The following is a 23,067-nucleotide window of genomic DNA, read 5'->3' on the forward strand; positions in this document are numbered from 1 at the left end:
CCACCACAACAGTTCTGACAATCGCAAAAGGTTGTGAACCGTCACTAAAGGGGAACCCAGCTGATGCCGTCTCTGCTTCTGTAACGGTAGCAGAGGCCTTCCGAACTCACCCTGTTCATTTACCTGAAGAACTACGCCAAGTCAGGTACCAGACCACAATCTGCACACCACATCCTAGATAACGGACCCCGCTGTCAAGTTATTTTCAGAAAGACCATTAGACAATTATCAAATGGTAAAAATTAGTAAAAGCACCATATGACTGTTAAATTTTTTATATAAATAATACATATTTACATTATTTCATCTCTCCAACAATACGTAATTTATATCCTCTTTATTATTTGTTTATATTTATTTATAAATTATATCTATTATTTATATTATAATATAAATATATATATATATAAAAGTATATGTGTATACGCTGAATTCCAGGACATTCTCAATCCTATTACGGTCAGTGTTGAAACAAACCCTTCACAACCAAACTATTTCTCAATACCTTCTATCACAGAATTGGCCAGCAGCACCTCTGACAAGACATCGAAAAACTTGTTTTGGCACGTAACGGGTGCCAAGGTGAATTACACACATAACTTTAAACTGAATTTACTAATTCATTGATGTAAAGACTGAAGCCTGAAAAGACCATAATCCACGAAGTTGGATTTTGTGCTCAGATTTAATGAATATGCTTTCATATCATTATCTTTTTACACAAACATTAATTTAAATAAACATTAATTTAATTTTTAAATCTAAATTAATTTAAATTTAGATACCTGATAATTTGATAAAGCTCCCTACCAAATTCTCACTGCAAGAAATTCCCTAAACCTCAGTTTACACATGACCTGCAATCTTAAAAAAGAAAAAAACACCACAACCAAAGCATTCTGTAAAAAGTTTTATAACAAATAAGTTGTTCCAGCTTGTTATTTTTCTTCAAGTCTTAATTGTGAAATTTCTTCTTCTTCCGATTCCTCTTCCCTGCTGCAAAAGCTGCTTTTTCACTCATGATCTCCTGATACTTCTTTTTATTATATCTGAACAAAATAGATAATTTACTTTTAAGCATGGTAAACCAAAGTTCAGGAAAAGATAACATGGAAAGTTCTCTACAAATATAATTTGCCAAACTGAGTTCTCTCATGTTTTCCAAGTCAGGCTTCTTTGATTTTATACACTTACTCGTAGGTAAAGGGAAATCAACACTTGGATTAATGATAAATGCAGGTAAATTTCTTTTGGAAGTTAATTTGATTGAAGAATCATTAATTTTGGCATAACCAGGGGGGTTCTTCATCACATACGCAATGACATTTTGGACAGTTTTCTAAAACACTGCGAACTGCTCATAGTGGGAAGACTCATTCAGTTTCGACAATACTATGGACAAAGTATACCCATTTTTATACTGCCTGTTCAGCAAACTCAAGATCATCAACCTTACTCAAGATTGAAAACCGAGATGAGATTAACACTAAACGACAAACAGGATATACTTACTGAATAGGAGTTGCTAGCTCCTCTAATACAGATTCTTATGTACCTGCACCAATTACCACAACGGATCACTGCACACTGAGCAGTACTGAGGCTTTTAATTGCGACACTGAAACCTGACAAATATCTGCACTAATGCTAAAGTATCTGGTTAAAGCCCTTAAATTAGCCACAACATAAATTAGCTGATCAAATTTCAAAGACATTAATTTTTAAAAACAGCTCCTAATAAATACCTTATAAATCAGGTCAAGCCAGAAAACTAGTTAAGAAAGAGCTATACTAACTTGCCTTCCCAACATTAATAATTAATTTACAAGCCTGACAACATTAACCTTATAATCCCAAATCCAAGAAAACATGTCATGTGAAAAAAGTGCAGATTAGCATCATGTAATAACCAATATCAAAATGGATCAACTAAGGGATCTACTCCAGTAATTGTAGATTAGGCGGACATTAATTAATCCAATCATATTCTTCAAGTAAGACTTCTAGCACAATTTTGATTCCTATGACAGGTGGCAGACTGACATGCTTATAAAGTCAAATCGTATCAACTTCCACAGAATTACAGTCAGCACTTTTCTATCAATTATGACAAGAAAAATTATTCAGTCTTTAAACAACAAAAAAAAGTGCATGCGTAGGCATAAATCACTCATTCAGAGCCCTTGGTTTTTGGTGTAAGCCTGCGCAGATGCTTATTTTGGAAGTGAACCAGAATAGGGCTGTATGTTTTTCTCTTCAACACTGATATTCTTTAAAGAGTGGCTGCCAATAGCAATGACCTGAGTTGGATAAACCCCTTTTATGAAGATAAAAAAAATACGCTGTTTCAGTCTAATTATCCCCTGCCCCTTAGATCTTCTCAATGGCAGTGCTAAAACAGAGAAAGATTTCTTTGAAGTATAAAGAAACTCCATATAAGCTGAATAAAAACAAACAAAAAAATTATATAGTTAAAAATACTCCTCTCTTACATAGGCTATTAGAATTACAAAACCACTTTTAAATACCTTCTAAACTCAGAATCCGCCAGCAGCTCTTCAACAATTGTTCTCTTCCTTTGTTTCTTGGGGATTCGACTATGGTAAAAGTCTATGGGAGAATCAACCACAGTTCCAACCTAGAAAACAGAAATGAAAACATTCTTACTGTTCAGCAAGATGTTGATTATTTTGCCATTTTGTTTGGTTTTTTTTTTCACAGTGCAGAGTCACTTTTTGTCTCATTGTTTAGTGCACAGAGGAGGGCCTGAACTTTAAGACTATACGGTTTTCAACACTGGGCTGCTGCATCAATGCTGACATTCATAAAAGAAATCCAGATGTTAACTTTTAAACATCTTCCCAAGGAGGGAAAGGAAACCCTTATGACCATCGTAACTCTTTCCTGTCCCCGTCACTGTGGTGGTTTTGCTAGATGGCTACACAGCAGTTAATCCAGCTCTAATACAAGGGCTTCATCCTGGAATGCATCACATTTTTTCCAACCGGCGTGTTAGCCAGTTCCGATGACTCAGGCTAGTAGTGGGGATACATGGAGTACATGTTTCATGTAGTGAAAACAGACCTGCGCAGATCTCATTATGTGGAACACTTCTGTCTGAAGTGTTAGAAGGTTTTTTTATTTTTTTTTTAATTTTTTTTTTTTAGTTTAACTTCCATTAGAAGTTTTTCTATGCCCAGAAACTTCAGAACATACAACAAGACCCGCCCTTTAGAGTGAAGTGGTAGTATTTTGAGAAATGAAAACAATTTCCTCAAGCATGCTAACTATTCAAACAGGCGTACGTAGACGGAAGCCTGTTTCTGTAGTTTCTGCAGTAATTATTTTCTTTATGCAAACCACTTCAAAGCTGAGAGCTACAGCAGCAGAAATTCTGGCCGATCACAAAGCTAGCTGTTTCCATTCAAACTGTATTAGCTAGTAAGAAAATAAATGCTAATTATTCTCTACACGCTTGTTAAAAAAGGCTAATATTTTAAAAAAGCAGTGAAAATCTAGTCCGCTGTGGGCTCAGAATACGGACTAAGTCAGATCTTAGTTCAGTACTATGAGATCAGCTGAAATTAAAGAAACCCAGCATATACAACTATGTAATACAGAGTTAAGCAGTTGTAAACTGCAGCTAAGTAATCAAAATACTTTAATAATTAAGCTATGAAATTAAATCAACATAGAGGCTACCTACAAAATAAGCAGGGACTAAGAATAGCTGTTCAAAACTTCAGCAGTACAATGTCACCTTCTGCTGCTTCCTTACCTGGAAGTACTTGGGTAGACCATCTCTATCATTCTTCTTATAAAAATGCTTAGGGTCCAACGAAGCTCTCATCTTCAAAACTTTAAGATCATTTTTCAGTTCACTTGTGATTTCTGGGGCTTTCATACCAAACCAACCGTCACCTGTTGTTTTCTCTCGCTCTGCCTGGGATGCAATACCAAAAATAATAAATTTGCATTCAGCAACTAGGACAGGATAGAGCGGGGAACTCTCCCCTCTAAAAGACGGGTAAAGCATTTAGAACATAACTCTGTACCTTTAAAAAGCTTATTTTATGATCCTTACAATAAGGTGGTCATCAGCACTGTATTAATTTTGTACCATCTGAGCACATTATCTTTCACTTCACTGTCCTGGTGACTAAAAAGACAGCTTTTCACAGGATGGCCCAAGGAAGACACTAAATCGTAGTTTATCACTCCACTTCCAATGAGGCCTGTATATGCACACAGTCCCAGCATGGGGCTTTCTACCAAAGCTTGTTTTGTTATTTGAGGCACTATCAGCTCTTCACTTACCCTGCGCTGTTTCTTTAGCTGGTGAAGCGATTCCCTGAAGGGTGGGACACACTCCTTTTTTTCAAAATCTGGAGTTATTATACTCTTCTGCAAGAGCTGTAAGAATTTTTTTTTTAACGTTAGACAGCCATCTCACTGATACAAATTTTACTGCTTTACCATATTTACAGAATCTACTAAAAGAATCATGCAGAATCTAAGCAAGCATTATAATACAGTACTTGAGCTTCTTTGATCCACAATGAAAGTAGTAGGGATCTTCAAAACAGATCCCTGGCCAACAACCGAAAGCAGTTGGCTAGTTCTGGAAGAAGTGAGATAGCAAATGCTCTACAATAAAGAGGGCTATCATGGGTGAGCCTAAGAAAACAGTCTCAATGAAAATAATACATTCCCTTTATCTCAAAGGGTGCTTTTGAAATAAAACTGCTAATTCTGTATTAGGGAGAGCACAGACCTTTATTTACTGAAATTCATTCTTGCTATGGACTAAATATCTTGTTAGCAGACCTTCAGCTCGTGTACCATTAGGCAAAACTGCAGGCATAATCAACTTCGTTTTATTTTGCAAGATAATGCTGGTATTTGTACTGTTTTTCAGTTTCTGAAGCGTCACATATATCTAAATTCTTACCATTAAAACAAACATAAATCCACACTTTGACCAAAAAGAATGGAGGTTCTCAGCAAACCGTAAAATAGGATACTTCTTTAAAACCAAGCAAACCAACCTTATTAAGTTAACATCTTTGTGTTAACTGTAGTCACAGGTAACTGCCTAATTATTTTACAATTACCTGGTCCTTCGTTTTCTCCTTCAGTTGTTTAATGACACTCGATCTAGGCTTCTGGTTTTTTGCATCAAAACTAATATATAAACCTCCAAGCTTCTTGATATTCAAACCAGGGTCTATGCTGCTGGAAAGATGTAAACTAAAAGAGAAATAGTTACTGATTAGAATATCGTAACAAGCACGCAGCTAAACCTTCTACTGTCCTCTGAGAAAGATAAACAGAAAAAATATTTTTCTTATTCTTCCCACTTAGGTTCAGTTCTGCAATGATTTTAAGTCTCAGTATCTAGAAGAAATACATAATTTAGAGGTGACAGAATATGAGGGGAAAAAAAATCATGCCATTAGATGAAGTGAGAGTTTATTAAAGAACAATACCTGTGGAATCACTTCCACAAATCTTTCATATTAACTCTAGTGCAGTATTTTTATCTTGGATATTACTATCTTCTATAAAATCGAGTTCTTAATTTGTTTAACCTTGCCAAAAGAACTCATGACCAGCATCCTCCTTCTATACATTGAGAAGCTCGCTAGCTAAAGAGAAAAAAACCCCACAAAAACACAAACATATGGGCGGTAAAAATATTGTCAACTCTTATTCATAGTAGGAATGTTTAAGTCCTTGTCTGTATAATGGTCGTAGGAATAACGTTATTAAACATTTCAAAGCTAGTATATTTCACATTTTTTCCATTACTTCATTCAGGCAGCCAAAGGAATGTATCTGCAAACAATGTACGATGGCTGCGGCTGATTCAAAAGGAGGTTTTTGATGACAAGAATGCTTAAAAGCTATAAAGTATCATGGAGAAATGTGGTAATATCTAAAGAGGTACAACAGATACTTATTGTAGCTTGAATGCTTTTTAATACAAGCCCTTTACAACTTTCTATTAAACTGTGACTGATGTTCTGTAATGCCTTTACACTGAATGCTTGGCTAAGCTTTTGTAAGACTTCTGGCCTACCTGAAGGTTTTTAGAAGATTAAGACTTATTTATCCAACCTAAACAGCATATTACGCTTTAAACATATGAAAGCAGATAAAGGGATTTTAGCAGGAGTTGGACTACAAGAGCTCAAGAGGTCCCATCCAACCTAAATTATTCTATGCTGGGCTGATTTCACTTGAAGTGTCACTGTCTCACAGCACAACAAGAACTGAAAACATAAAAGTATATGCGACTGTTTAGGATTAAAAAGCATGATCTAATTAGGCAATGTGTAAGGAATTTACTGGACTTTTTGTTATTTATATCCAAACTAAAAAATCAACCATTAAGAAAACTGTGACCTGAATAAGCAATTAAGTCAGCCTGACCAGTTTAACCCAGTTTCACATTTTGTCTTCTAAGCCGAACACATACAAGGCCTCCAGATGCCTAAATATTTCAGTGTTCTGTTCTGCTACATACAAAGCTGAAAATAACCCAAACCCTGAATTTATGGACTATACTTGTATTTTATAATCTGTGCAACCCCACTTTCCATGTCAATATGACTAATGCGATGAGACTAATCCCTCATTTATAGAATCATAGAATCATTAAGGTTGGAAAAGACCTCTAAGATCATCGAGTCCAACCGTCGACCCAACGCCACCATGCCCACTAAACCATGTCCCTCAGCACCTCATCTACACGTCTTTTAAATACCTCCAGGGATGGGGACTCCACCACTTCCCTGGGCAGCCTGTTCCAATGTTTAACCACTCTTTCAGTAAAGACATTTTTCCTCACATCCAAATCATTTAGCGTTTAATGTACATACCCTATGCATATGCTTGAATGAAATGCAGATTCTTTAGTTATTCCCAAAAAGATACTTACACGTCAATCTTATTTTTCAACAAATCATCATCTTCATCTTTCTCATCTTCATCTATCAATTCCTCTTCAGCCTCTTCCAGATCTGAGGATTCTTCACCTTTTTCACTTCCTTCATGCTTACTTTCAGCATCGTTATCTTGGTCTACCTGATCTAGATAATACTTTTGGCTGGAACTCATGCCAGGCTCAGTATCAATTACAAAAAGCCCTTCAGCATGCAGTGGACTGTTTTTTAAAGATTTGTTGAGGGAAGGAGTCCTCTTATCTGCCTCTTCATAACACAGATTCTCTTCAACTGTATCTATGTCCGCCACATCGCTATTTTCAGATTCATCACTTCCATCTTTGCTCAGAAATAATGCAACACAATCATTTCCAGTGCTTGATCTTCCACTGCTGTGGGATACAGATTCAGCATATTCTCCTGTTTGGTCTTCACCACCGTCCACACTGATTTCAAGCATCCCGCATCTACCAACGCTATCAGTTCTTTGTGCAACAGCTATGTCTTTTTGTGGGCTGCTCGCTGCACTAGCTTGCTCACCCTTTCTTAATTTATCAGCATGGGTGAAAGACTGCTGTGCATCTGCCTCAGCATCTGCTCTTTTGCATTCCGGAATTTTTTTACTTTCATTTGGTTTCATTTGCCCTTGGGATTCTAAAAATTGTTTGGGACTCATGCAATCAGTCAAAGAAAGATCCATATGCTCTAATTTCCCCTCCCTCACAAGTATTTTACTGTGTTGTTCTTGTATTTGGCCACATGCTTCCTCTAAATCATCTACCCCAACGGACTGCGTATTTTTTATTGCTTTTTCCCCCGGAGATTCAGTATCACTTAGTTTCATTTTTGTAAGACTGCTGGGTGTCACATCATTCAAAACCTCTTCTTTGACGTCTTCACTCCAGGTTGTATTGGCAGATCTGGAAGAACATTTGCTTTTAGGTGAACTGGGTTCTTTATTATCCTCAGTGACAGAGGAAGCATCTTCTGTGGCAGAGACAAGTTCTGCAGCAGGTCTAGAATCAGAAATTATTACTGGCTCAGATTTAACAGTGTCCTCAATTAAATTCTCATCTTCTGAAACAATTCTGTTTCCTTTCTCGGTCTGCTTAGTATTTTCTGCTTGTGATTTCATTTGCATGCTTCTAGTAATTCGTTTGGTAGCGACGGATGGTTCCATATGAGAACTTAAGCAGCATGACTCTGCATCAGAAATATCTTCACTCTGGGCTTCATGAACTGTATCTGGCCGCAATTTCTTTTTGCTTTGCCTGCTTCTTGTAGTTCTGGTAACATCAGGCATCTGGACACGAGAAACAGCAGAGGAACAAGACTCGGCTTCAGAGATGTCATCTTCATCCAGCATCCTGCTTAACTTATTTAGAAAAACTGCCTTGTCACGTCTTTTTTTGTCAGGAGAAGCCGGTTGATGAGGAACTACAATTTGTCGTCGTCTTGTTACTCTTACAAACAAAGGTGTCTGAAGACCAGACACAGCAGAGCAGTTTGATTCTGTTTCTGACACATCCCCATCAGCTTGTGGTTCAGCAACTGACTGCGCTGAATGAACAGTTGTGTTCTCATTTCTAGTAATTTGCATCTCTAAGCTATCACTGACATCTGACACTGTTTCTGCATGTCCCACCTCTTCAGACTGAGACTCCTGAATTATCTCTGGCTTACGAATTGATTTAGTTCTTCTTCTAGTCATCCTCATAGGCGCAGGAGTACTAATTTCAGCAGATGCCATCTAGAAAAGGAGTAAAGAAAAGCGTGCTATTGACAGCTAAAATAACCCCATGAAAAGGATGCTATACAAATGGCTAACAATCTTTTTAAACAAAACTACTCAAGCTGACAACATATTACGTGTCTCTGCGTAGCCCTATCTATGTGGAAGAAGTGTTAGCAAACCATCCCTTGCTTATCTGTTTTGTCTACTGTCTTTTGGTCAAGGCAGGAAAAGAAACACACACATCCATTAAGAAATATAAACAAATATCTTCTAATTCTAAAAAGTTCTGGCAAGCTGTCATGGAAAGCAAATCCAGAAGTGATGTTCAGAAACATTCAAAGATTTGCTCAACTAAGTTTGCTCAGCAACTGGCAGAATGTGCCCCCAAATGGCTTCCATAACCAATTTTAGCAGTTTTAGGCACAGACTGGCCTCACAGCAACTGCAACCCTAGGTACAATCTGCTGCTTTAACGATGCTTGTGAATTACCTGGAACGCAATTCAAGGTTTTGGAAAGAAGAAACACTCCGCAACAGCAGGATCTTCCCAAGACACTGAACAATGCTGGATCAACGTAAACCATGCTACCTAAACGATCGGCATTTACGCGAGCGTTTGCACGTCTAGCGGAAAAGCCACAGAGAAATGCTAAGATAACTGCAGTGCAAAGGAAACAAAAAATAACACCCTAACCTTTAACTCGCAGCGTTAAATGGTTTAACAGCCTACAAGGGCTGCAAGCCCCGACAGGGGAAGGCCGGTGGCGCGGCCAGCCTGGGAGCGCCCTGCAGGGCCGGCGGCGGCGGGGCGGCGCGGCAGGCGGGCACACCGCCGCTCGCTGCCGCCAGCCCGGGCTAGGCAGCCGCCGCCACCACCAGCACCGAGCCCCGCGGAGCCGGCGGGCTCCACCGCCCGCCCGCTGCGGACACCGGGGCCCTCGTGGCGAGGCCGCGTGCGTGTAGGAAGATGGCTGCCGCCCCGCACGGCGGACGGCGCCCGGCCGCCCGCGCCCCCCGCTCCCGGCCCCCCCTCACCTCCGCCGCGTCGGCGGGCTCGGGGCCGGAGGGGCTGCCGCTGCCTCCCCCGCCCGGCGCCCCCCGCTCCCCGCGCCGCGCCGCCGCCCGCCTGGTAGCCACCATCTTGTCAGCCGCGCCGTGCCCGCCCCTTCCGGCGGCGCTGCACGGCGGGGCAGGGGGGCGGGAGCGCCGCCGCGGCCGCCGCCGCCTCCGCCCCGCGCGGGAGGGGAGAGGCCTCGCCCGCCAACCCCGGGGGACGAGAAACGGGTGGAAATCGGGAACGGCAGCGTTCCAGGCACGGGCGAGGAACGAGCAGCGCGGCGCAGCGTCTCGGCTTCGTATGGAAAAGCACTGCGGCAACGGCGGAGCTGCGCGCCGTGCTGGAGGGAGCGGGGGTTCTCGGTCGTGGGGCCGTTGGATGATGAAGGCCTTCAGAGCCTTTTACGACAAAGCGTAAAATACTATTTGTGACAGTGTAAAATACTGAGAATTCATACAAAGCACAGATTAAAAGCGTACAAGAATTTCAAATTTTAATTCAAACTTTCAAGTTTCTCATGGAAGGAAATCCCATCTCTCCCACTTTGACGCAAAACAAATTAAGGAGATAACCTGATAAAATGTTAACGCTATCGGTGACTCTAAAAAAATAAGATGATCATGTCTTAAAGTTACCATGTCTTGAAATTGTCATGTCTTAAAGGGTACTTCTCTACAGCAAGCAAATTGTTAACAGTTTACAGAAAGGAAAGAAACAATTATCCCATCAGAGCAGCCTATACATTGTTTTAGCACAATTCTTGTTTTGTAGCATTTCAATTTATAAAACTGAGCACACATGCGAGTTATACAATACAGAATGTCAAGAGCCAAACACAGAGCCAGAATCTGCAGGTAGCAGTTAATCATCATCAGCGCGCAACTCAAAGCTGGTAAGGAAGTTTAAAATGAAACTCATGTAATTTTGAAACTCTGATACACACTGACCCAACACTAAAAAAAGACTACATTTTGATTAGGAGAAAAAAAGTCAAACTTTTATTGATGCATTACTAGTTCCAGTGCCCCCCCCCCCCCATTTATCAAAAGAACTGAAGTAGTCCAGGAGAATTTCCCAGGATTTGCCACCTACAGATAAGATAGTTGAGGACCCAAAAAGTATCTCGAAAAAGATTAATCTTTTAACTTGCTGGAATGGACTATAGGAAGCTGACAACTTCACTGCCTACAAGCATTCAAATTCCACTAGCTGCCTACATGACAGAATTTGAAAGATGTTGGTGAAAATTCATTCCCTTACAGTCCAAAGCTCAAAATATGTACAACTAAGTTAATGAGTACTACTAGTATGAAGCCCTGCTCCTGCCTGAAATCAAACGGAAAATGAGTATTTTAGACACTCAGTATCAAGCTCCTGCTGAACTACAAGTTGAGCTTTGCTATCTATTCCGATTTAAAGGCCAAGGAAATGAAAAGGCCTTTTCGATAGAAAGACTACATTAAACCAGAAGCCTTGCCTTAGCTGCAGCAATCTCTAGGATTCAAAAGCCAGGGCGCTAAGCTACTGCCAAACATAAATATACCTAACTGACTTCAAGCTAACCCTTGCTTGCATCATTTCTGAATGGCACTCGAGCAACAAAGTTTCCTAGGCAACCCCAAAAGAAGTCATCCATTTTGCACGATCCTACAGTGAACAGCTTCAACATTTACTATCTGTTCTGACTTGGCCGACTCTGATTGTGTAGTTCACAGGTATCAAAAAAAAACAAGCTGCAGTTGAGAAGAAGACAGGCACAATTCAATTTTTGATTAACAGATTTTTTCATCCACTTGTTTTCAATTCTTATTTTAAACATTCACACAATAATACATTTTCTATTTCAAATGGTAAAGATGACATCACACTTGTGCAAACACTAAACAAAGCATATTGAGGCACAAAGAAGCCAGAAGGGATTCAAGTAACAGTCAGAAAGTAATTTGGAAGATGCATTTTTTCTAAATCAGAGAGGTCTTTTACACTATATTAAAAATAAACCAATTTTCCCATCCACACAAAGTAAACAGCTGAATTGCCTATATATATACATACCAAGTAATGAGATACCAGTTTCATTTTTTTGGGTAATTTTTCATGAAAGATGACAATTTTCTATAAAAACTAGTCCTTGAATGCGTGAAATCTATGTACCTACCAGATAAGTAACTATTATTTAAGAGAAATTCATTTTTTTAAAAAATAAAAATATATAAGTTTCTCTATACTACCCAATGGCAGCTAAAATATAATGATAATTTTACAGTGAACTGGTCATACAAAGAAAAATATTTTCAACTGTTTCTCTATAGATAATTTCAATTCAAAACAACAAACCCAAAATATTTCATATTTTAAATGAACCGGTCAGTAGGTTAAGAAAGAAAAATAGTGTTAGAACACTGCAGACAACTCCTGCTGAGATCACACTGAATAATTAGAACTTTTGGTCTTTGTTACAAATGCTGTAAAAGTGTTTCTATGAAAAAAGCAATGTCCCCCCATCCCCAAGAAATTAAAACAGTAAGCCATTAAAGAAAAGAAAAAGAAAGTGTTTTAAGAGGCATTTCTTTTAGCTTGCATGATATAGCCTTTGGACTTGATAATTCCTCTGCTTTTAACAATGACTGAATACCGGAGAAGCCATAAAGGAATCCACTCGTGTGCTTTCGTGCTCTGGATGCTTTCCTGAAGAACTTCTTGGAAACTTGCTTCACAAAGTAATTCTGAAGTTAAAAAGGGATATTCATGCTTTAAATAATGTCATGTAAACAGCTGCAAAAAGCAACACTTAGTAAGAGAAGCCTTTTTCTACAGTCAAAAATCTTAAGTAGTGCCAGTTACACCACAGATCTACTCTTCCGGAATGCACGTGGGGTAAAAGCAGCTGAATATCGCAGAAGAAATCTTCAGGACACTTTTTTTGCAACATTGAGTATCTCCCACAAAACTAATTAACTGAGATTTCTACAGTATCAAATGGAACTGATCAGCAGAGCCATTAGCGGGAAAAAATGAAAACTAAATTTGAGAAGCTAGCTAGACAAGCCAGAGGTGTCTAAAGCATAAGGCTGAAATCAGCAAAGTACTGAGCGTTCTCAGTTACCTCTGCAGTCACTGGAAGCTCAACATTTATAGCATCTCCCATAACTGGGCTCGTAATAACCACAAGCCCAGAAAGCATTAAGACGCATTAAGAAAAATGGGCTTAAATGCCACAAAGCGGAAAAGGAAGGCAAGTACAAATCCTCCTCGTTTCCTCTGGAAAGTCTGTCAAGGGAACAATCTCTTTGATGAAGAGTGTTCCCAAAAGACAGTCTCAATACTCGTCAGCTGACCATTACAGAAAAGTTAAGCTTAGCAAACAATGCATAAGGGAATTGCCACTTGCTTTGTTTTCTGTCCAAATCCTCTTCTCCTTCATTTCATTAGTCCCGATAGAGAGTATTTATCAAATTGCAAGTTGCACTTTGGACTTCACAGGACATGGAAATTGTCAGATTGAATGGCAATTCATCTGGTATGCTGCCAGAGCAGTGCTGATACATGCTCAAGCACTGATGAAATTCTTTAGTTTTAACAGTGCTACTATAAAGCATGTACTTCATAAATAGCATTTCATACACTTTATTTCTTTGTGGGTGGGAAGAAAGGAGAAGGAAGGAAAAGTATGATCATCATGAACAGTTGGTCATAAGGAAGAATGTAGGGAAGGCATGAACTAAATATTGTTTAAAGACTTGTCGCTTACAATTCCAGCAAGATATTTAAGGCATAATTATAGTGAAGAAGATTAGATGATGTTCGAGAGAAACTAATATAATATCCCAGAATATTCTAGGGAGCTGGTAACTCTAAAGTCTAAAGTTCTAGAGTCTAAAGGAAAGCCTCCAAGCCCTTCAATCAATTAGTAAATGAATCACTGCACAAAACAAATAAAGAATTTACACCAACTCTTTTTGTAATAATGTTATTTTAAGAAGTCGCTACTTTTAAAGAATCCTGCTTAAAGCGTAGTAATTTTACACGTCTAACATTACCAAACTACTCAAAAATCAACTGACCACCAACATTTCTATGCAAGCTATTTCACAGACAAGTTCTGGGCAAGTGGACTTTCATTTGTCATTTACTGACCTTCAGCGATACAACTGTCATTTCATTCTATGTTTTGTGGAAATAAGCTATTTTTTGAACATATGTAGTACAAATTTCTCAGTAGTTTCTTCTTCTGTTTACTTAATTTTCTCTGACTGAAACGATCTCAAGAAACTATCCAAGGCTGGAAGATTGCCTCCCCCCCCCTTTCTTGAAGCAAAAGCAAGAATTTAATAGACATATTTTATAGAGGAGAAACTTTTAGAATTCTTTGTTTGGGATTCAAATGTAACAAACTTTGAAGTTCAGAGAAAGATTATTCCCAATTGTGTACTGAATAAATGCATTTAGAAGTCTTCTGTTAACTTCTCTGGCAAAGCCTTACCTTTTGGGTCATTGTGAGTTAACAGCTGTATGTCAAACTGTTTTGCAAATGCTGTGAGATCAGGTGGCATCACACAACAGGAAGCTAGGTTCACCTGATTACTACTTGGTTTTACCTGAAAGTAACAGAATACTTTTGTAAGAAAAAAAAAAAAATTAATGTACTTCTAGTTGTTTCCCCCATGCCCTCGATTACAACAGAAATTTTGCTTTGAACAATTTGCCTTTGACCATTGTTTTGAGGTCTGAACAAGGCTAATTAATTCTGCATGATGCTGAACGGGCAACTCCTACATCTGCAATTTCCTGCAGCACAGAGCCCAAAACAAGAATAGTATCTAACTCCAGGTGCTGCCACAGCAAGATGAGTACTAACCCATTCTGGCTTCCTGCCTGCTGTGCTCCCTAAACAGCAGCAGGTTTTTTTTCCCCCCTCTCTAGTATAAACTTTATAGGGGCCTTAGTTTGAAAAAGACTTCAAATAAAAAAATCCAAATAAATTTTCGTTAAGGATATATAATTTGCAGTCTTCCATATCTTCAGGTAAGTGCCTAAATCAGATTAAGTTAGAAGAGACTCTCTTCCACTGACTCTTTTTCTGCTCATCACAAACTGCATTCATGATCACCATGCAGGTGGTCATTAATCCCCTCAATATTCACAAAACAGCGAGGAGCATAAATCAGGACCTCTTATACAGATAGGGTATGTTCACATACCACAAAAGAAATGTTGTAAGAGGAGTATCCAAAAAACTAGTAAGGAAACAGTGAATCCACAAGCTCACATGAGCATGGGCACATACTAGTACAGACCTCCATCACTCAAATGTTAAGAGGCAATTAGTCACATTGGACAACAAAATATTGTGCCACTTCATTCATAGCCTGTCTTCCTCTTTACATTTAAGCTTAGCATTCAAACAGCATTTTTCCAAGGGGAAATCCCTCCACACAGCTTAAAGTGAAACGAGCTATGTTTTCGGAGTCACTGGAATAAATCTGAAGGTTTAAGAGTACTGTTAATACTCCTTCCTAAATATAAAAGCATTCAAAACTCAAACCTTCAGTACTTCAAAGAACCTGCTACTGAACAGACCTGTGGTTTCCAGCCTTTGCTGGTCTGTACGTAAGAACACAGAACAAGTGAGTCACGCTTTGAGCCTCCCCCACCTTGAACAACATTGTGACCATCCATAAGATGCTGAAGATAACAGGGCTAATTAATATTTTGTATATAAACCCATTTATAACAGAAGTTTATAACTGTGGCAGCCAACAAAACAACAGTTACTTCTGTAGGAAGCTTGTTCTCACCTGTGCCCAGAGATACAGCTGCTCTAGTAGTGTTTTATCTAGGTCAGAGGTACCTATGGCAACAATCTTTCTGTTTTGAACTAGGTTTTCAAGTTCTTGCCAATAAGGTTGCAAATACTCCAAGGAAAGGCTAGTTCCATCTTCAACGGGAGGTGGGGCAATAATGACTGAGTCTAACTGAGCAACTCCGAGGGCAGAACACGCTGAGGAAAAAGAACAGAGACACTGCAAAAATCTTTTGTGAGATACGAACATAAGCAGCATGACTCCTCAAATTCAGCAAAACCCACACCTCCTGCTTCACTCTGCTAGCTTCCCATTCACCGTTTGAAACTCCGAGCGTATCAGCAGTCAAGGATAGTAACACAATACTTTTAGCAGAGAATCAAACATACAGCTGAAGGCCAAGTTTCAATTGTAGGTCTTGGGGGGGACGGACGACCCACAAAAACCCCACGACCAAACAAAGCGTGAAGCTTTTTTCTCCTTTTCAATGTTAAAGCTGTATTTTTCTGTGAAGACAGTGGTGACGTACAATTCTTGCATTCCTTCACTCTCAATTTCTTCCAAAATTTGTAACTTTCACTCTGAACTATAACTCAAGTGCAGGGCACGGACTAGGAGAACTATTTGATATATGTGAGGAGTTAGACTAAAAGCACACCGAATATGGAGATTTAAATTGCCAGAGAGAAGTGGCAAGTCTTGGAGTATCACTGAGCTTTAGGGAAGATGCAGGTCATGAGGCCTCTTCTGCACAGCAAAAAGAATAAAACCAAGTAGCTAAATAAATTATTTCCTTCTGGAGGAGGATTCTATCAATGTATTTTTAACAAATGGTACTACAACTTACAATAAAGAGGCTATTAACTGGGGTATCAACAGAAAAGAATGATATCTGACCCTTTGTTCTTTGGTAACCCCTTATGCCCAACAATCTTCCAAAGTGGTAAAGTTCAGTGCTGCTTGCAATTACTGCTACGTTAGGCTAACAAAACTTTATGTATCAGTACAGTCATTGTACTGTATTTTCAATAAAACTTAACTATTTCATCAGCTGCTTGCAGCATTGTTTTATTTCCTAAATAATCTCTGAAATACTGCACAGCTAGTAGCAAAGTTCATCATGTCAAAAACAACTGGCAACTAACAACAACTGGTAAGAATTATTGTATCACTGTTACTAAAACATCACATGCTATTCACTTTTTAACAAGTTTTGTGTGAAAGAATGAAAACTTGCTCCTGCTTGGAGCAAGGAATCAGATTTGAGTTTGTGCACCTGAGGTTAGAGCGATCCACATTTAGTAAGTTTAGCGATTGAACTAACGTGTAAATAGACTCGATTGCCTAAGTCTCTCCTAATAGGAAAACAGGAGATACTTGTGACAGTCACTAAATACACCTCTTAGATGGAAAAGGTTCTAATTTTATTTCTAAATACTGAGTAAAAAAGAAACCCTAGCAGAAGTTTGAGTTTCACACTTACCCAGGTCAACTGCATCTCTGATCGATGAAGAGTTTGATCCAACGATGAAAAGTTTTGCTATTTTCAAAGAAACTGGAATCAATAACTAAACAAGCCAGCTATTATTAAATATTTACTTTTGCTACGTACACTACTTATGAATTCTTGGGTAAAGGGTTCTTAGAATATACACCAATTACTTCAAAAATTGGGAAAAAACCAACCTTCTGAAAGGTGACTGCCCAATAAAGACACTGTTCTCTTAAATTTCAAAGTTGTTGTGCAGTCTCAGAACAAGAAATCATCCAGTTAGATGATCTAACAAGCTGTAAAGCTAGGACGTAAGCATCAAGACACTAAGCAATAACCGTAACAACCTGTATAAAAACCCCAAATGTAATAGTACAAACAGACCTCTTCACAACTTACTGAGACCCAAAATGTACTAGTGTTAGTTTGGACTGCCTCCTTCAAGTTCATCATATTCAACCTGGAAAAATTATGCAAATAAATGTGCTTCCAATGCTATTTCTTAATTGCAGTATTATCTGTAATATTTTGCTTCAGAAAAGTCAAAGATTCACAAAATACATTTAAAATGTCCTGAGGGGATGTAAGTTAAACTCAAAAAATGCCGAGCTGCTTTAAAACCTGAAACACGAATTCAAGTCTTTCTTAGCCCACTTCTAAATTATCCAAAGTACGACAGTGTGCACTGATGTCATTTGACTTTGCAATTACAAAACACGGTGGAAAGAATATACATATACGAACATCCTATTAATGACTGCATATGAAACCTTTTTATGCCACCGGATTTTTGACTACGTTCTTACCTGATACTTTCAACTCATCCCTTTCTTCAGGATTTATTTTTTCTACAGCTTGAGCTACAGTACATTCCAGAACCTCCAGTATTTCCTGTAGTAAGTACATGAGACTTAGGAACAACTCGGCAAGAGGAAACAGTAAGTTCCTGAAGAATGTTTTTAAGTAATTAAAAAAAAAGCCTTACAGCAGTTAGAAACAAAAATAGTATAGAAATGCAATGACCGAAAGAAAGTAACGCAATGCTTCTTGATCTCTGAGGGGAGGTCAGGAAAATGAAGCTATATGAAAGGCCTTATATGCCCCTAATATAAAAAATACAAATTACCAGTAAGAATTATTGGACTAAGATTTAGCGGTGTTCTGATTTTCTGATGTGAACAGATCGCTGTGCCAATTCAAACTGCCTTGCTTTAAAAAAAGCCTCATGACCAGCTGAGAAAAACCATTATCAGAATTAGGGGGTTTGGGTGTCGGGTGGGAACATCTTTGCATAAAAGTATTTTGTAGTTTCATTGAAGCCTATGAAAAGCCTACAGTGAAAATGCTGTAAAATACAAATTTAAACCAATAATTTTGAAACTAAAAGTTAGGAAAGTGTCAGAGATTTCACGCTCTCACCTCATTTAAGACTAGGCTGACATCTCACGTCAGCTGGCACAAGGTGATTTTTTTTAAGTCTTTACCTACGTGAGATTTTGTATTATACACACACACACACCTCCCTGCCCCCAACCAAGAACTCTGGTAATTTTTGCTGCCCTACTGAAAAACCCTCAAGTGAGTCTTTGAGTTATTCCATGCAGTCAGCATTTTAAACAAACGTTAACTTTTTTTTTTTTAAATTACTGGAAACCAATATAATTCATAAAAGCATTTTGAATTAAGTAGTTAACAGTTTGATAGTAAAACCTAGCTTACACTAAATAATTAACTTCAAATGGATCACTACATCTTACAGAGACAAATGTTTATTTACGTTCTCTTCTAGAGCAATCATTAGATCCTCCACAAATCATTCAGCAATAACTGCCTCACCACACTCCAGTGTGGAACGCAGCAATGTGCAGCTGATGACACCATTACACGAGAACTGGTAACGCAACCCAAAGAAACAGTCAGGGGAGTTTTTTAGTGGGCTTTTTTGGGGGTTTTTTGGTTGTTTTTTTTTTTTTTTTTCCTAATGAAACCTGCTAATATTTCACAGAGAAAATAATTTATTTAGTGGGAACCTATTACTGCTTTGCTGAATTTCAGAAGCAATAGTGAAAGAGGAGCCAGCAAATACACCAAGATCTTGATGTCAGATGCCCGTGACTATGGTTTTAAGAATTACGTGGAAGTCTTTAGCTCTTAAGGGAAAAACTGCCACTTCTGCATCTTCAGAAATATTTCTGAGACAACCAAGGCTACGCTTCAGAGTTCCCCTCCAAATGGAATGATCTTCAGCTATCTAGTTTATCATAGTTTAGGTAATTCTCCATTGAGTTTTTACAAGCATGCTAGCAAACTGCTAAGGTACACAATTTTTTTTTTTTTTTTGGTGATTGCTCCAACAATTAACTTGAAATCTTACAGACCAGGACTTTTATTTTGCTAAGAATTGTCTTATTTGCCATCAACAGGATTCTTTACTTTGGTATTTCTTAACCTCTCCAAATTTGGTAAATATTAAAAAAAAAAAAAAAGATGGGTTGAGAAATAATCTTTTAAGATACCTGGAGCTGCCGATACTTTTACAGAAATTTAGTAGACTCATTTATATTTTAAGAGGTGTAACCAACTACATATTTCTCTGTTTTCACGTGTAACATGGATAACACGCATAACATCTCTCCTACCTGATTTAGATCTTGTCCAATCTTTGAGCTCCATTCAGTCAGCGTTTTCTGAATGCAGTCCCGCACCTACAAAATATTTTTTCGTATTAAAGTGTAGAAATGTTATAGTCGCACAGAAATACAATGATTCATAGGCGTGTAGGACAGACAGAGCAGGTGAACTAATGACACCATTCCCTCAACCACAGAAGATTCCTTCTTCATAGCTTCCATCTGAAACTTGTTCTAACTAGTTTACTTACATATTTTCCTCTCCCCTTTCACAAAGAGTTTTAGCAGTAATACAAGTACTGTACTTCCTTTATTTCTCAGACCAATGCCATCTTTAAAGGAAAGAACAATGCTAAGAGAGCAAGAACTAGGGGGTGGGGTGGTTTTTTCTTTTTTTGCGTAGAGATTCTTAAGTTACAACGTAGTCAGATAATTGCATACGTGCTGTGACATCGTTAGAAATGAGACTTTACAATCAATCACTACATACTCATTCTATTAATTACTTCTCTTTCCGAGAGGCACCTGACACTTTTCATTTACTGCCTACCTATTCCAGTGTGCCGAACCACTAACGCTTTTAAGTCCTTCATTACTGAAGGGGGAACCTTCAGATCCTACCCCGCACTTGCATTTTTCCTGCATCCACAGATGCAAAATAAACTTGACTAGGGTTCTGATCATCGATTTTCTTGAACATAGTAAGGCATAACTATTAAGTCTAAATCAGCTAATTAACTGCGTATTGTACCAGTGCTTCAGCTGTACTAATGCTCTAGCTTCCCTCTGATGCATCTCGGGAGCTGTTACGCTGCAGGCTAAGTAAATGTACTGTCCAGACGGGTACCTGCCACAGGTAGGAGCACTTTCATAAGCTGCTGCTTTACTTCACTTTTAGCAATATATTTTATATCTATGTGGATACCTACTTTTTGTACCGTTAAATAGCAATTTCCTGTGACACCTAACATTAATTCAGAGAGCCCATAATACCATGCACAAACTAGAAGCCAACCTCCCCCCATAAAACTGGATATCACAAAGTTTAAGACATAATACAGTAATAATACTTTGTGAAGACAAATTCTATACATTCTTTCCCAGTCATTTAAAACGGCATGAAAAAGATAACTCAGTCAAAAGGTAAGAACTGACTCCCCCCCACTAAATAGCTATCCACAATGCTGGAACTCTTTAGCCTATTTTGATGCAACTTATAATGTTATCTTTTCCTTTCTGAGGGAAAGTGAGATGGTGCTAAATATGTATATTCTACATATTGCTACTTTACAACCCTCACACTTGATACTTCTACTGCAGTTAGTATGCACAAGCCTCTGTCTCCAAAGCACACCATTCCCCTGCCCCAACACGTGTGAAAAGCACAGCATGCTTGACTGCTTTGACCAGCTTTTCCAAATACAGTTGCATCCAGAAGCTGCTAACGTTAGGGTTCACAGTTTGCAAAATTTTAGCTTACATACTGCCACTGAGAACTATACGCGCACTAACTACACCAAATAGAAGAGTTAAAAGCCGATTTAGTTCTGATAATTAATGCCAATTATTTGCTTTTGAAATGCCAGCAACTCTGGAAAGCAGGCAGCCTTATGTTTAAATGCAGATTTCCCTGTAAAAAAAAAAAAGAATTTAAATACCTTAACTGATTAGTTCCGCACACTGGCCACTCTTTATTTAACAACCCTCCAGAAACTTCTCACACAAGGGTGCCCATTAGGATACAGCCATCTCTCTGCTACAGAATCTAGCCCTAGTTCGCACAGATCACAGGATGTTGTAATAAGCAACCAGGCCAAATAAAAAGGTTATTGCCACACGACAACTAAATAAAAGTATGATGAAGTCTTCCTTCTTGTTACATCATCCTCCCAGTCACCTTTCTTACCATTTGTGCATGATTAATACGCAATCAACTTCTAGATCATCAACAGTGCCACTACGTAACAACAGCCAGCCAAAACCATAGTTCTTCTGATTATTAAATGACCATTTTCAGATTACTGCGTCGCGACGAGACAGCAAATACAGCGGTTCGCAAGTTCATGGCCACAGGATCTCCAGACACTTTATCAGGATTATTGTAAGTGTTGACACATACCGCTAAAGGTAATGGTTTTAAAGCGGCGATTAAAAAGTTCTTTCAACTTTTTAACAAAGTATGACAGCTATACTCTTTAAAGAAGTAATGACTAATCTTCCTGAGACCTGTCAGCACCAAGAAATTAAATTAATTTCAGGTTAGAAAAGAGAGTTTTCATCGTTCGTAAAGCGAGCTCGTATCTGTTCCTATCTTTCTCTCGCTAAAGAAGTAACGGGGATCTCCTTTGCCATTACAGACAGTACTTAAACTTGTACGCGTTTTAACTCTCCGTTCTCCGAGAGCAGAAACACAGTCCGGTTTCTCCCGAAAGCGACTCAAACACAGCAAAGTGCTTCCGGAGGGGGCTCGGGGGGGGGATCTCGGGGGGGCTGCTGCTAGCGTGGCTTGCTCTGGCCATCGCTTCGACCCCTGGCACCGCCAGCCTGCCGGTTTTCCGACGCGCTCCACCGCAAAGCCGCGGGCTCTGGCCGTCAGGCGCTGCCCGCGGCAGCGAGGCCAGCCCCGCCGTGCCGCTCCACGGCAGCGGACCGGACCGACCGAACCGGGGCCCGGCCGACTTCCCGACGGGGCGGAACACACACGAGGGTCGTTAAAAAAAAGAAAAGAAAAGAAAAAAAAGGGGAAAAAAAAAAGAAAAAAAAGCCTGTTTTGCCTTTCCCATCTCATACCTCGAGAGCACACGCGGGCGGCACGGCCACGGCCGCACACGGCACGCGTGGAGGGCGGGCGCCGCCGAGGCGGCGGTCGTGAGGGCAATTAAACCCGCTTCCCCTCGATGACAGACACCAGGCCGTGCTCTCCAGCACCGGAAAAACAACAACAACAAAAAAAAACCCCAAAACAAAAACCACAAGCCCTACTCCGGATAACGCTTTGATCGCTCGCACGTCCCCGCACCCGCCGGCGGCGGGGAGGGGTGCCCGGCGCTCCCCCAGCCGCCGCACGGCCCACCCCGGTCCCCCCCGCCGCGGCGCCCTGAGGGGAAGCGCCGGTGCCCGCCCCGCTCACCTCCTCGCCGGGGGTGGCCGGACACTTCTTGCGCAGGCAGCCCCAGTTGAGGAGGTTGCCGGTCTGCAGGGTGAGGGTGGCCGCCCGCTCCAGCAGGGCGCGGGCCCCGTCCGTCCCCATGGGGAAAGCCCAGCGCTGCGGCGGTCGGCCGCAGGGCTCACCACGACACCGGGCAGCGCCGCGCCGTGACTCAGCACAAACGGCGGCGGGGGGGGGGGGGGGGAACGGCGGGGGGAAGGGGGGGGAGGATGCTTTGTGACCGTCCCCGGTCA

At 39.9% G+C, this 23,067-nt stretch overlaps 2 protein-coding genes across 3 annotated transcripts; both read right to left on the reverse strand.

Annotated features, from left to right (window-relative positions):
- Positions 1-244: 244 nt before the first annotated feature.
- On the reverse strand, positions 245-9,837 carry DNTTIP2 (deoxynucleotidyltransferase terminal interacting protein 2). 2 transcript variants are annotated; one of them, XM_076337766.1, is made up of 7 exons: positions 9,718-9,837; positions 6,944-8,697; positions 5,115-5,250; positions 4,318-4,413; positions 3,779-3,943; positions 2,529-2,638; positions 245-1,049 (listed from the first exon to the last, which is right to left on the reverse strand). In XM_076337766.1, the coding sequence occupies exons 1-7, from the start codon at positions 9,820-9,822 to the stop codon at positions 956-958; spliced, it is 2,460 nt and encodes an 819-aa protein (XP_076193881.1). In that variant the 5' UTR covers positions 9,823-9,837; the 3' UTR covers positions 245-955. The 2 variants fall into 2 exon arrangements, with proteins under 2 accessions (XP_076193881.1, XP_076193880.1); XM_076337765.1 differs by lacking the exon at positions 9,718-9,837 and adding an exon at positions 9,173-9,192.
- A 369-nt stretch (positions 9,838-10,206) lies between these two features.
- On the reverse strand, positions 10,207-22,989 carry GCLM (glutamate-cysteine ligase modifier subunit). Its single transcript, XM_076337770.1, has 7 exons — positions 22,796-22,989; positions 19,675-19,740; positions 17,842-17,926; positions 17,027-17,083; positions 15,538-15,740; positions 14,223-14,337; positions 10,207-12,465 (listed from the first exon to the last, which is right to left on the reverse strand). Exons 1-7 carry the CDS (start codon positions 22,913-22,915, stop codon positions 12,296-12,298), a joined length of 816 nt encoding a protein of 271 aa, XP_076193885.1. The 5' UTR covers positions 22,916-22,989; the 3' UTR covers positions 10,207-12,295.
- Positions 22,990-23,067: the final 78 nt, after the last annotated feature.

The sequence above is a fragment of the Aptenodytes patagonicus genome, chromosome 5, assembly GCF_965638725.1.
Source record: "Aptenodytes patagonicus chromosome 5, bAptPat1.pri.cur, whole genome shotgun sequence".
Lineage (NCBI taxonomy): Eukaryota > Metazoa > Chordata > Aves > Sphenisciformes > Spheniscidae > Aptenodytes > Aptenodytes patagonicus.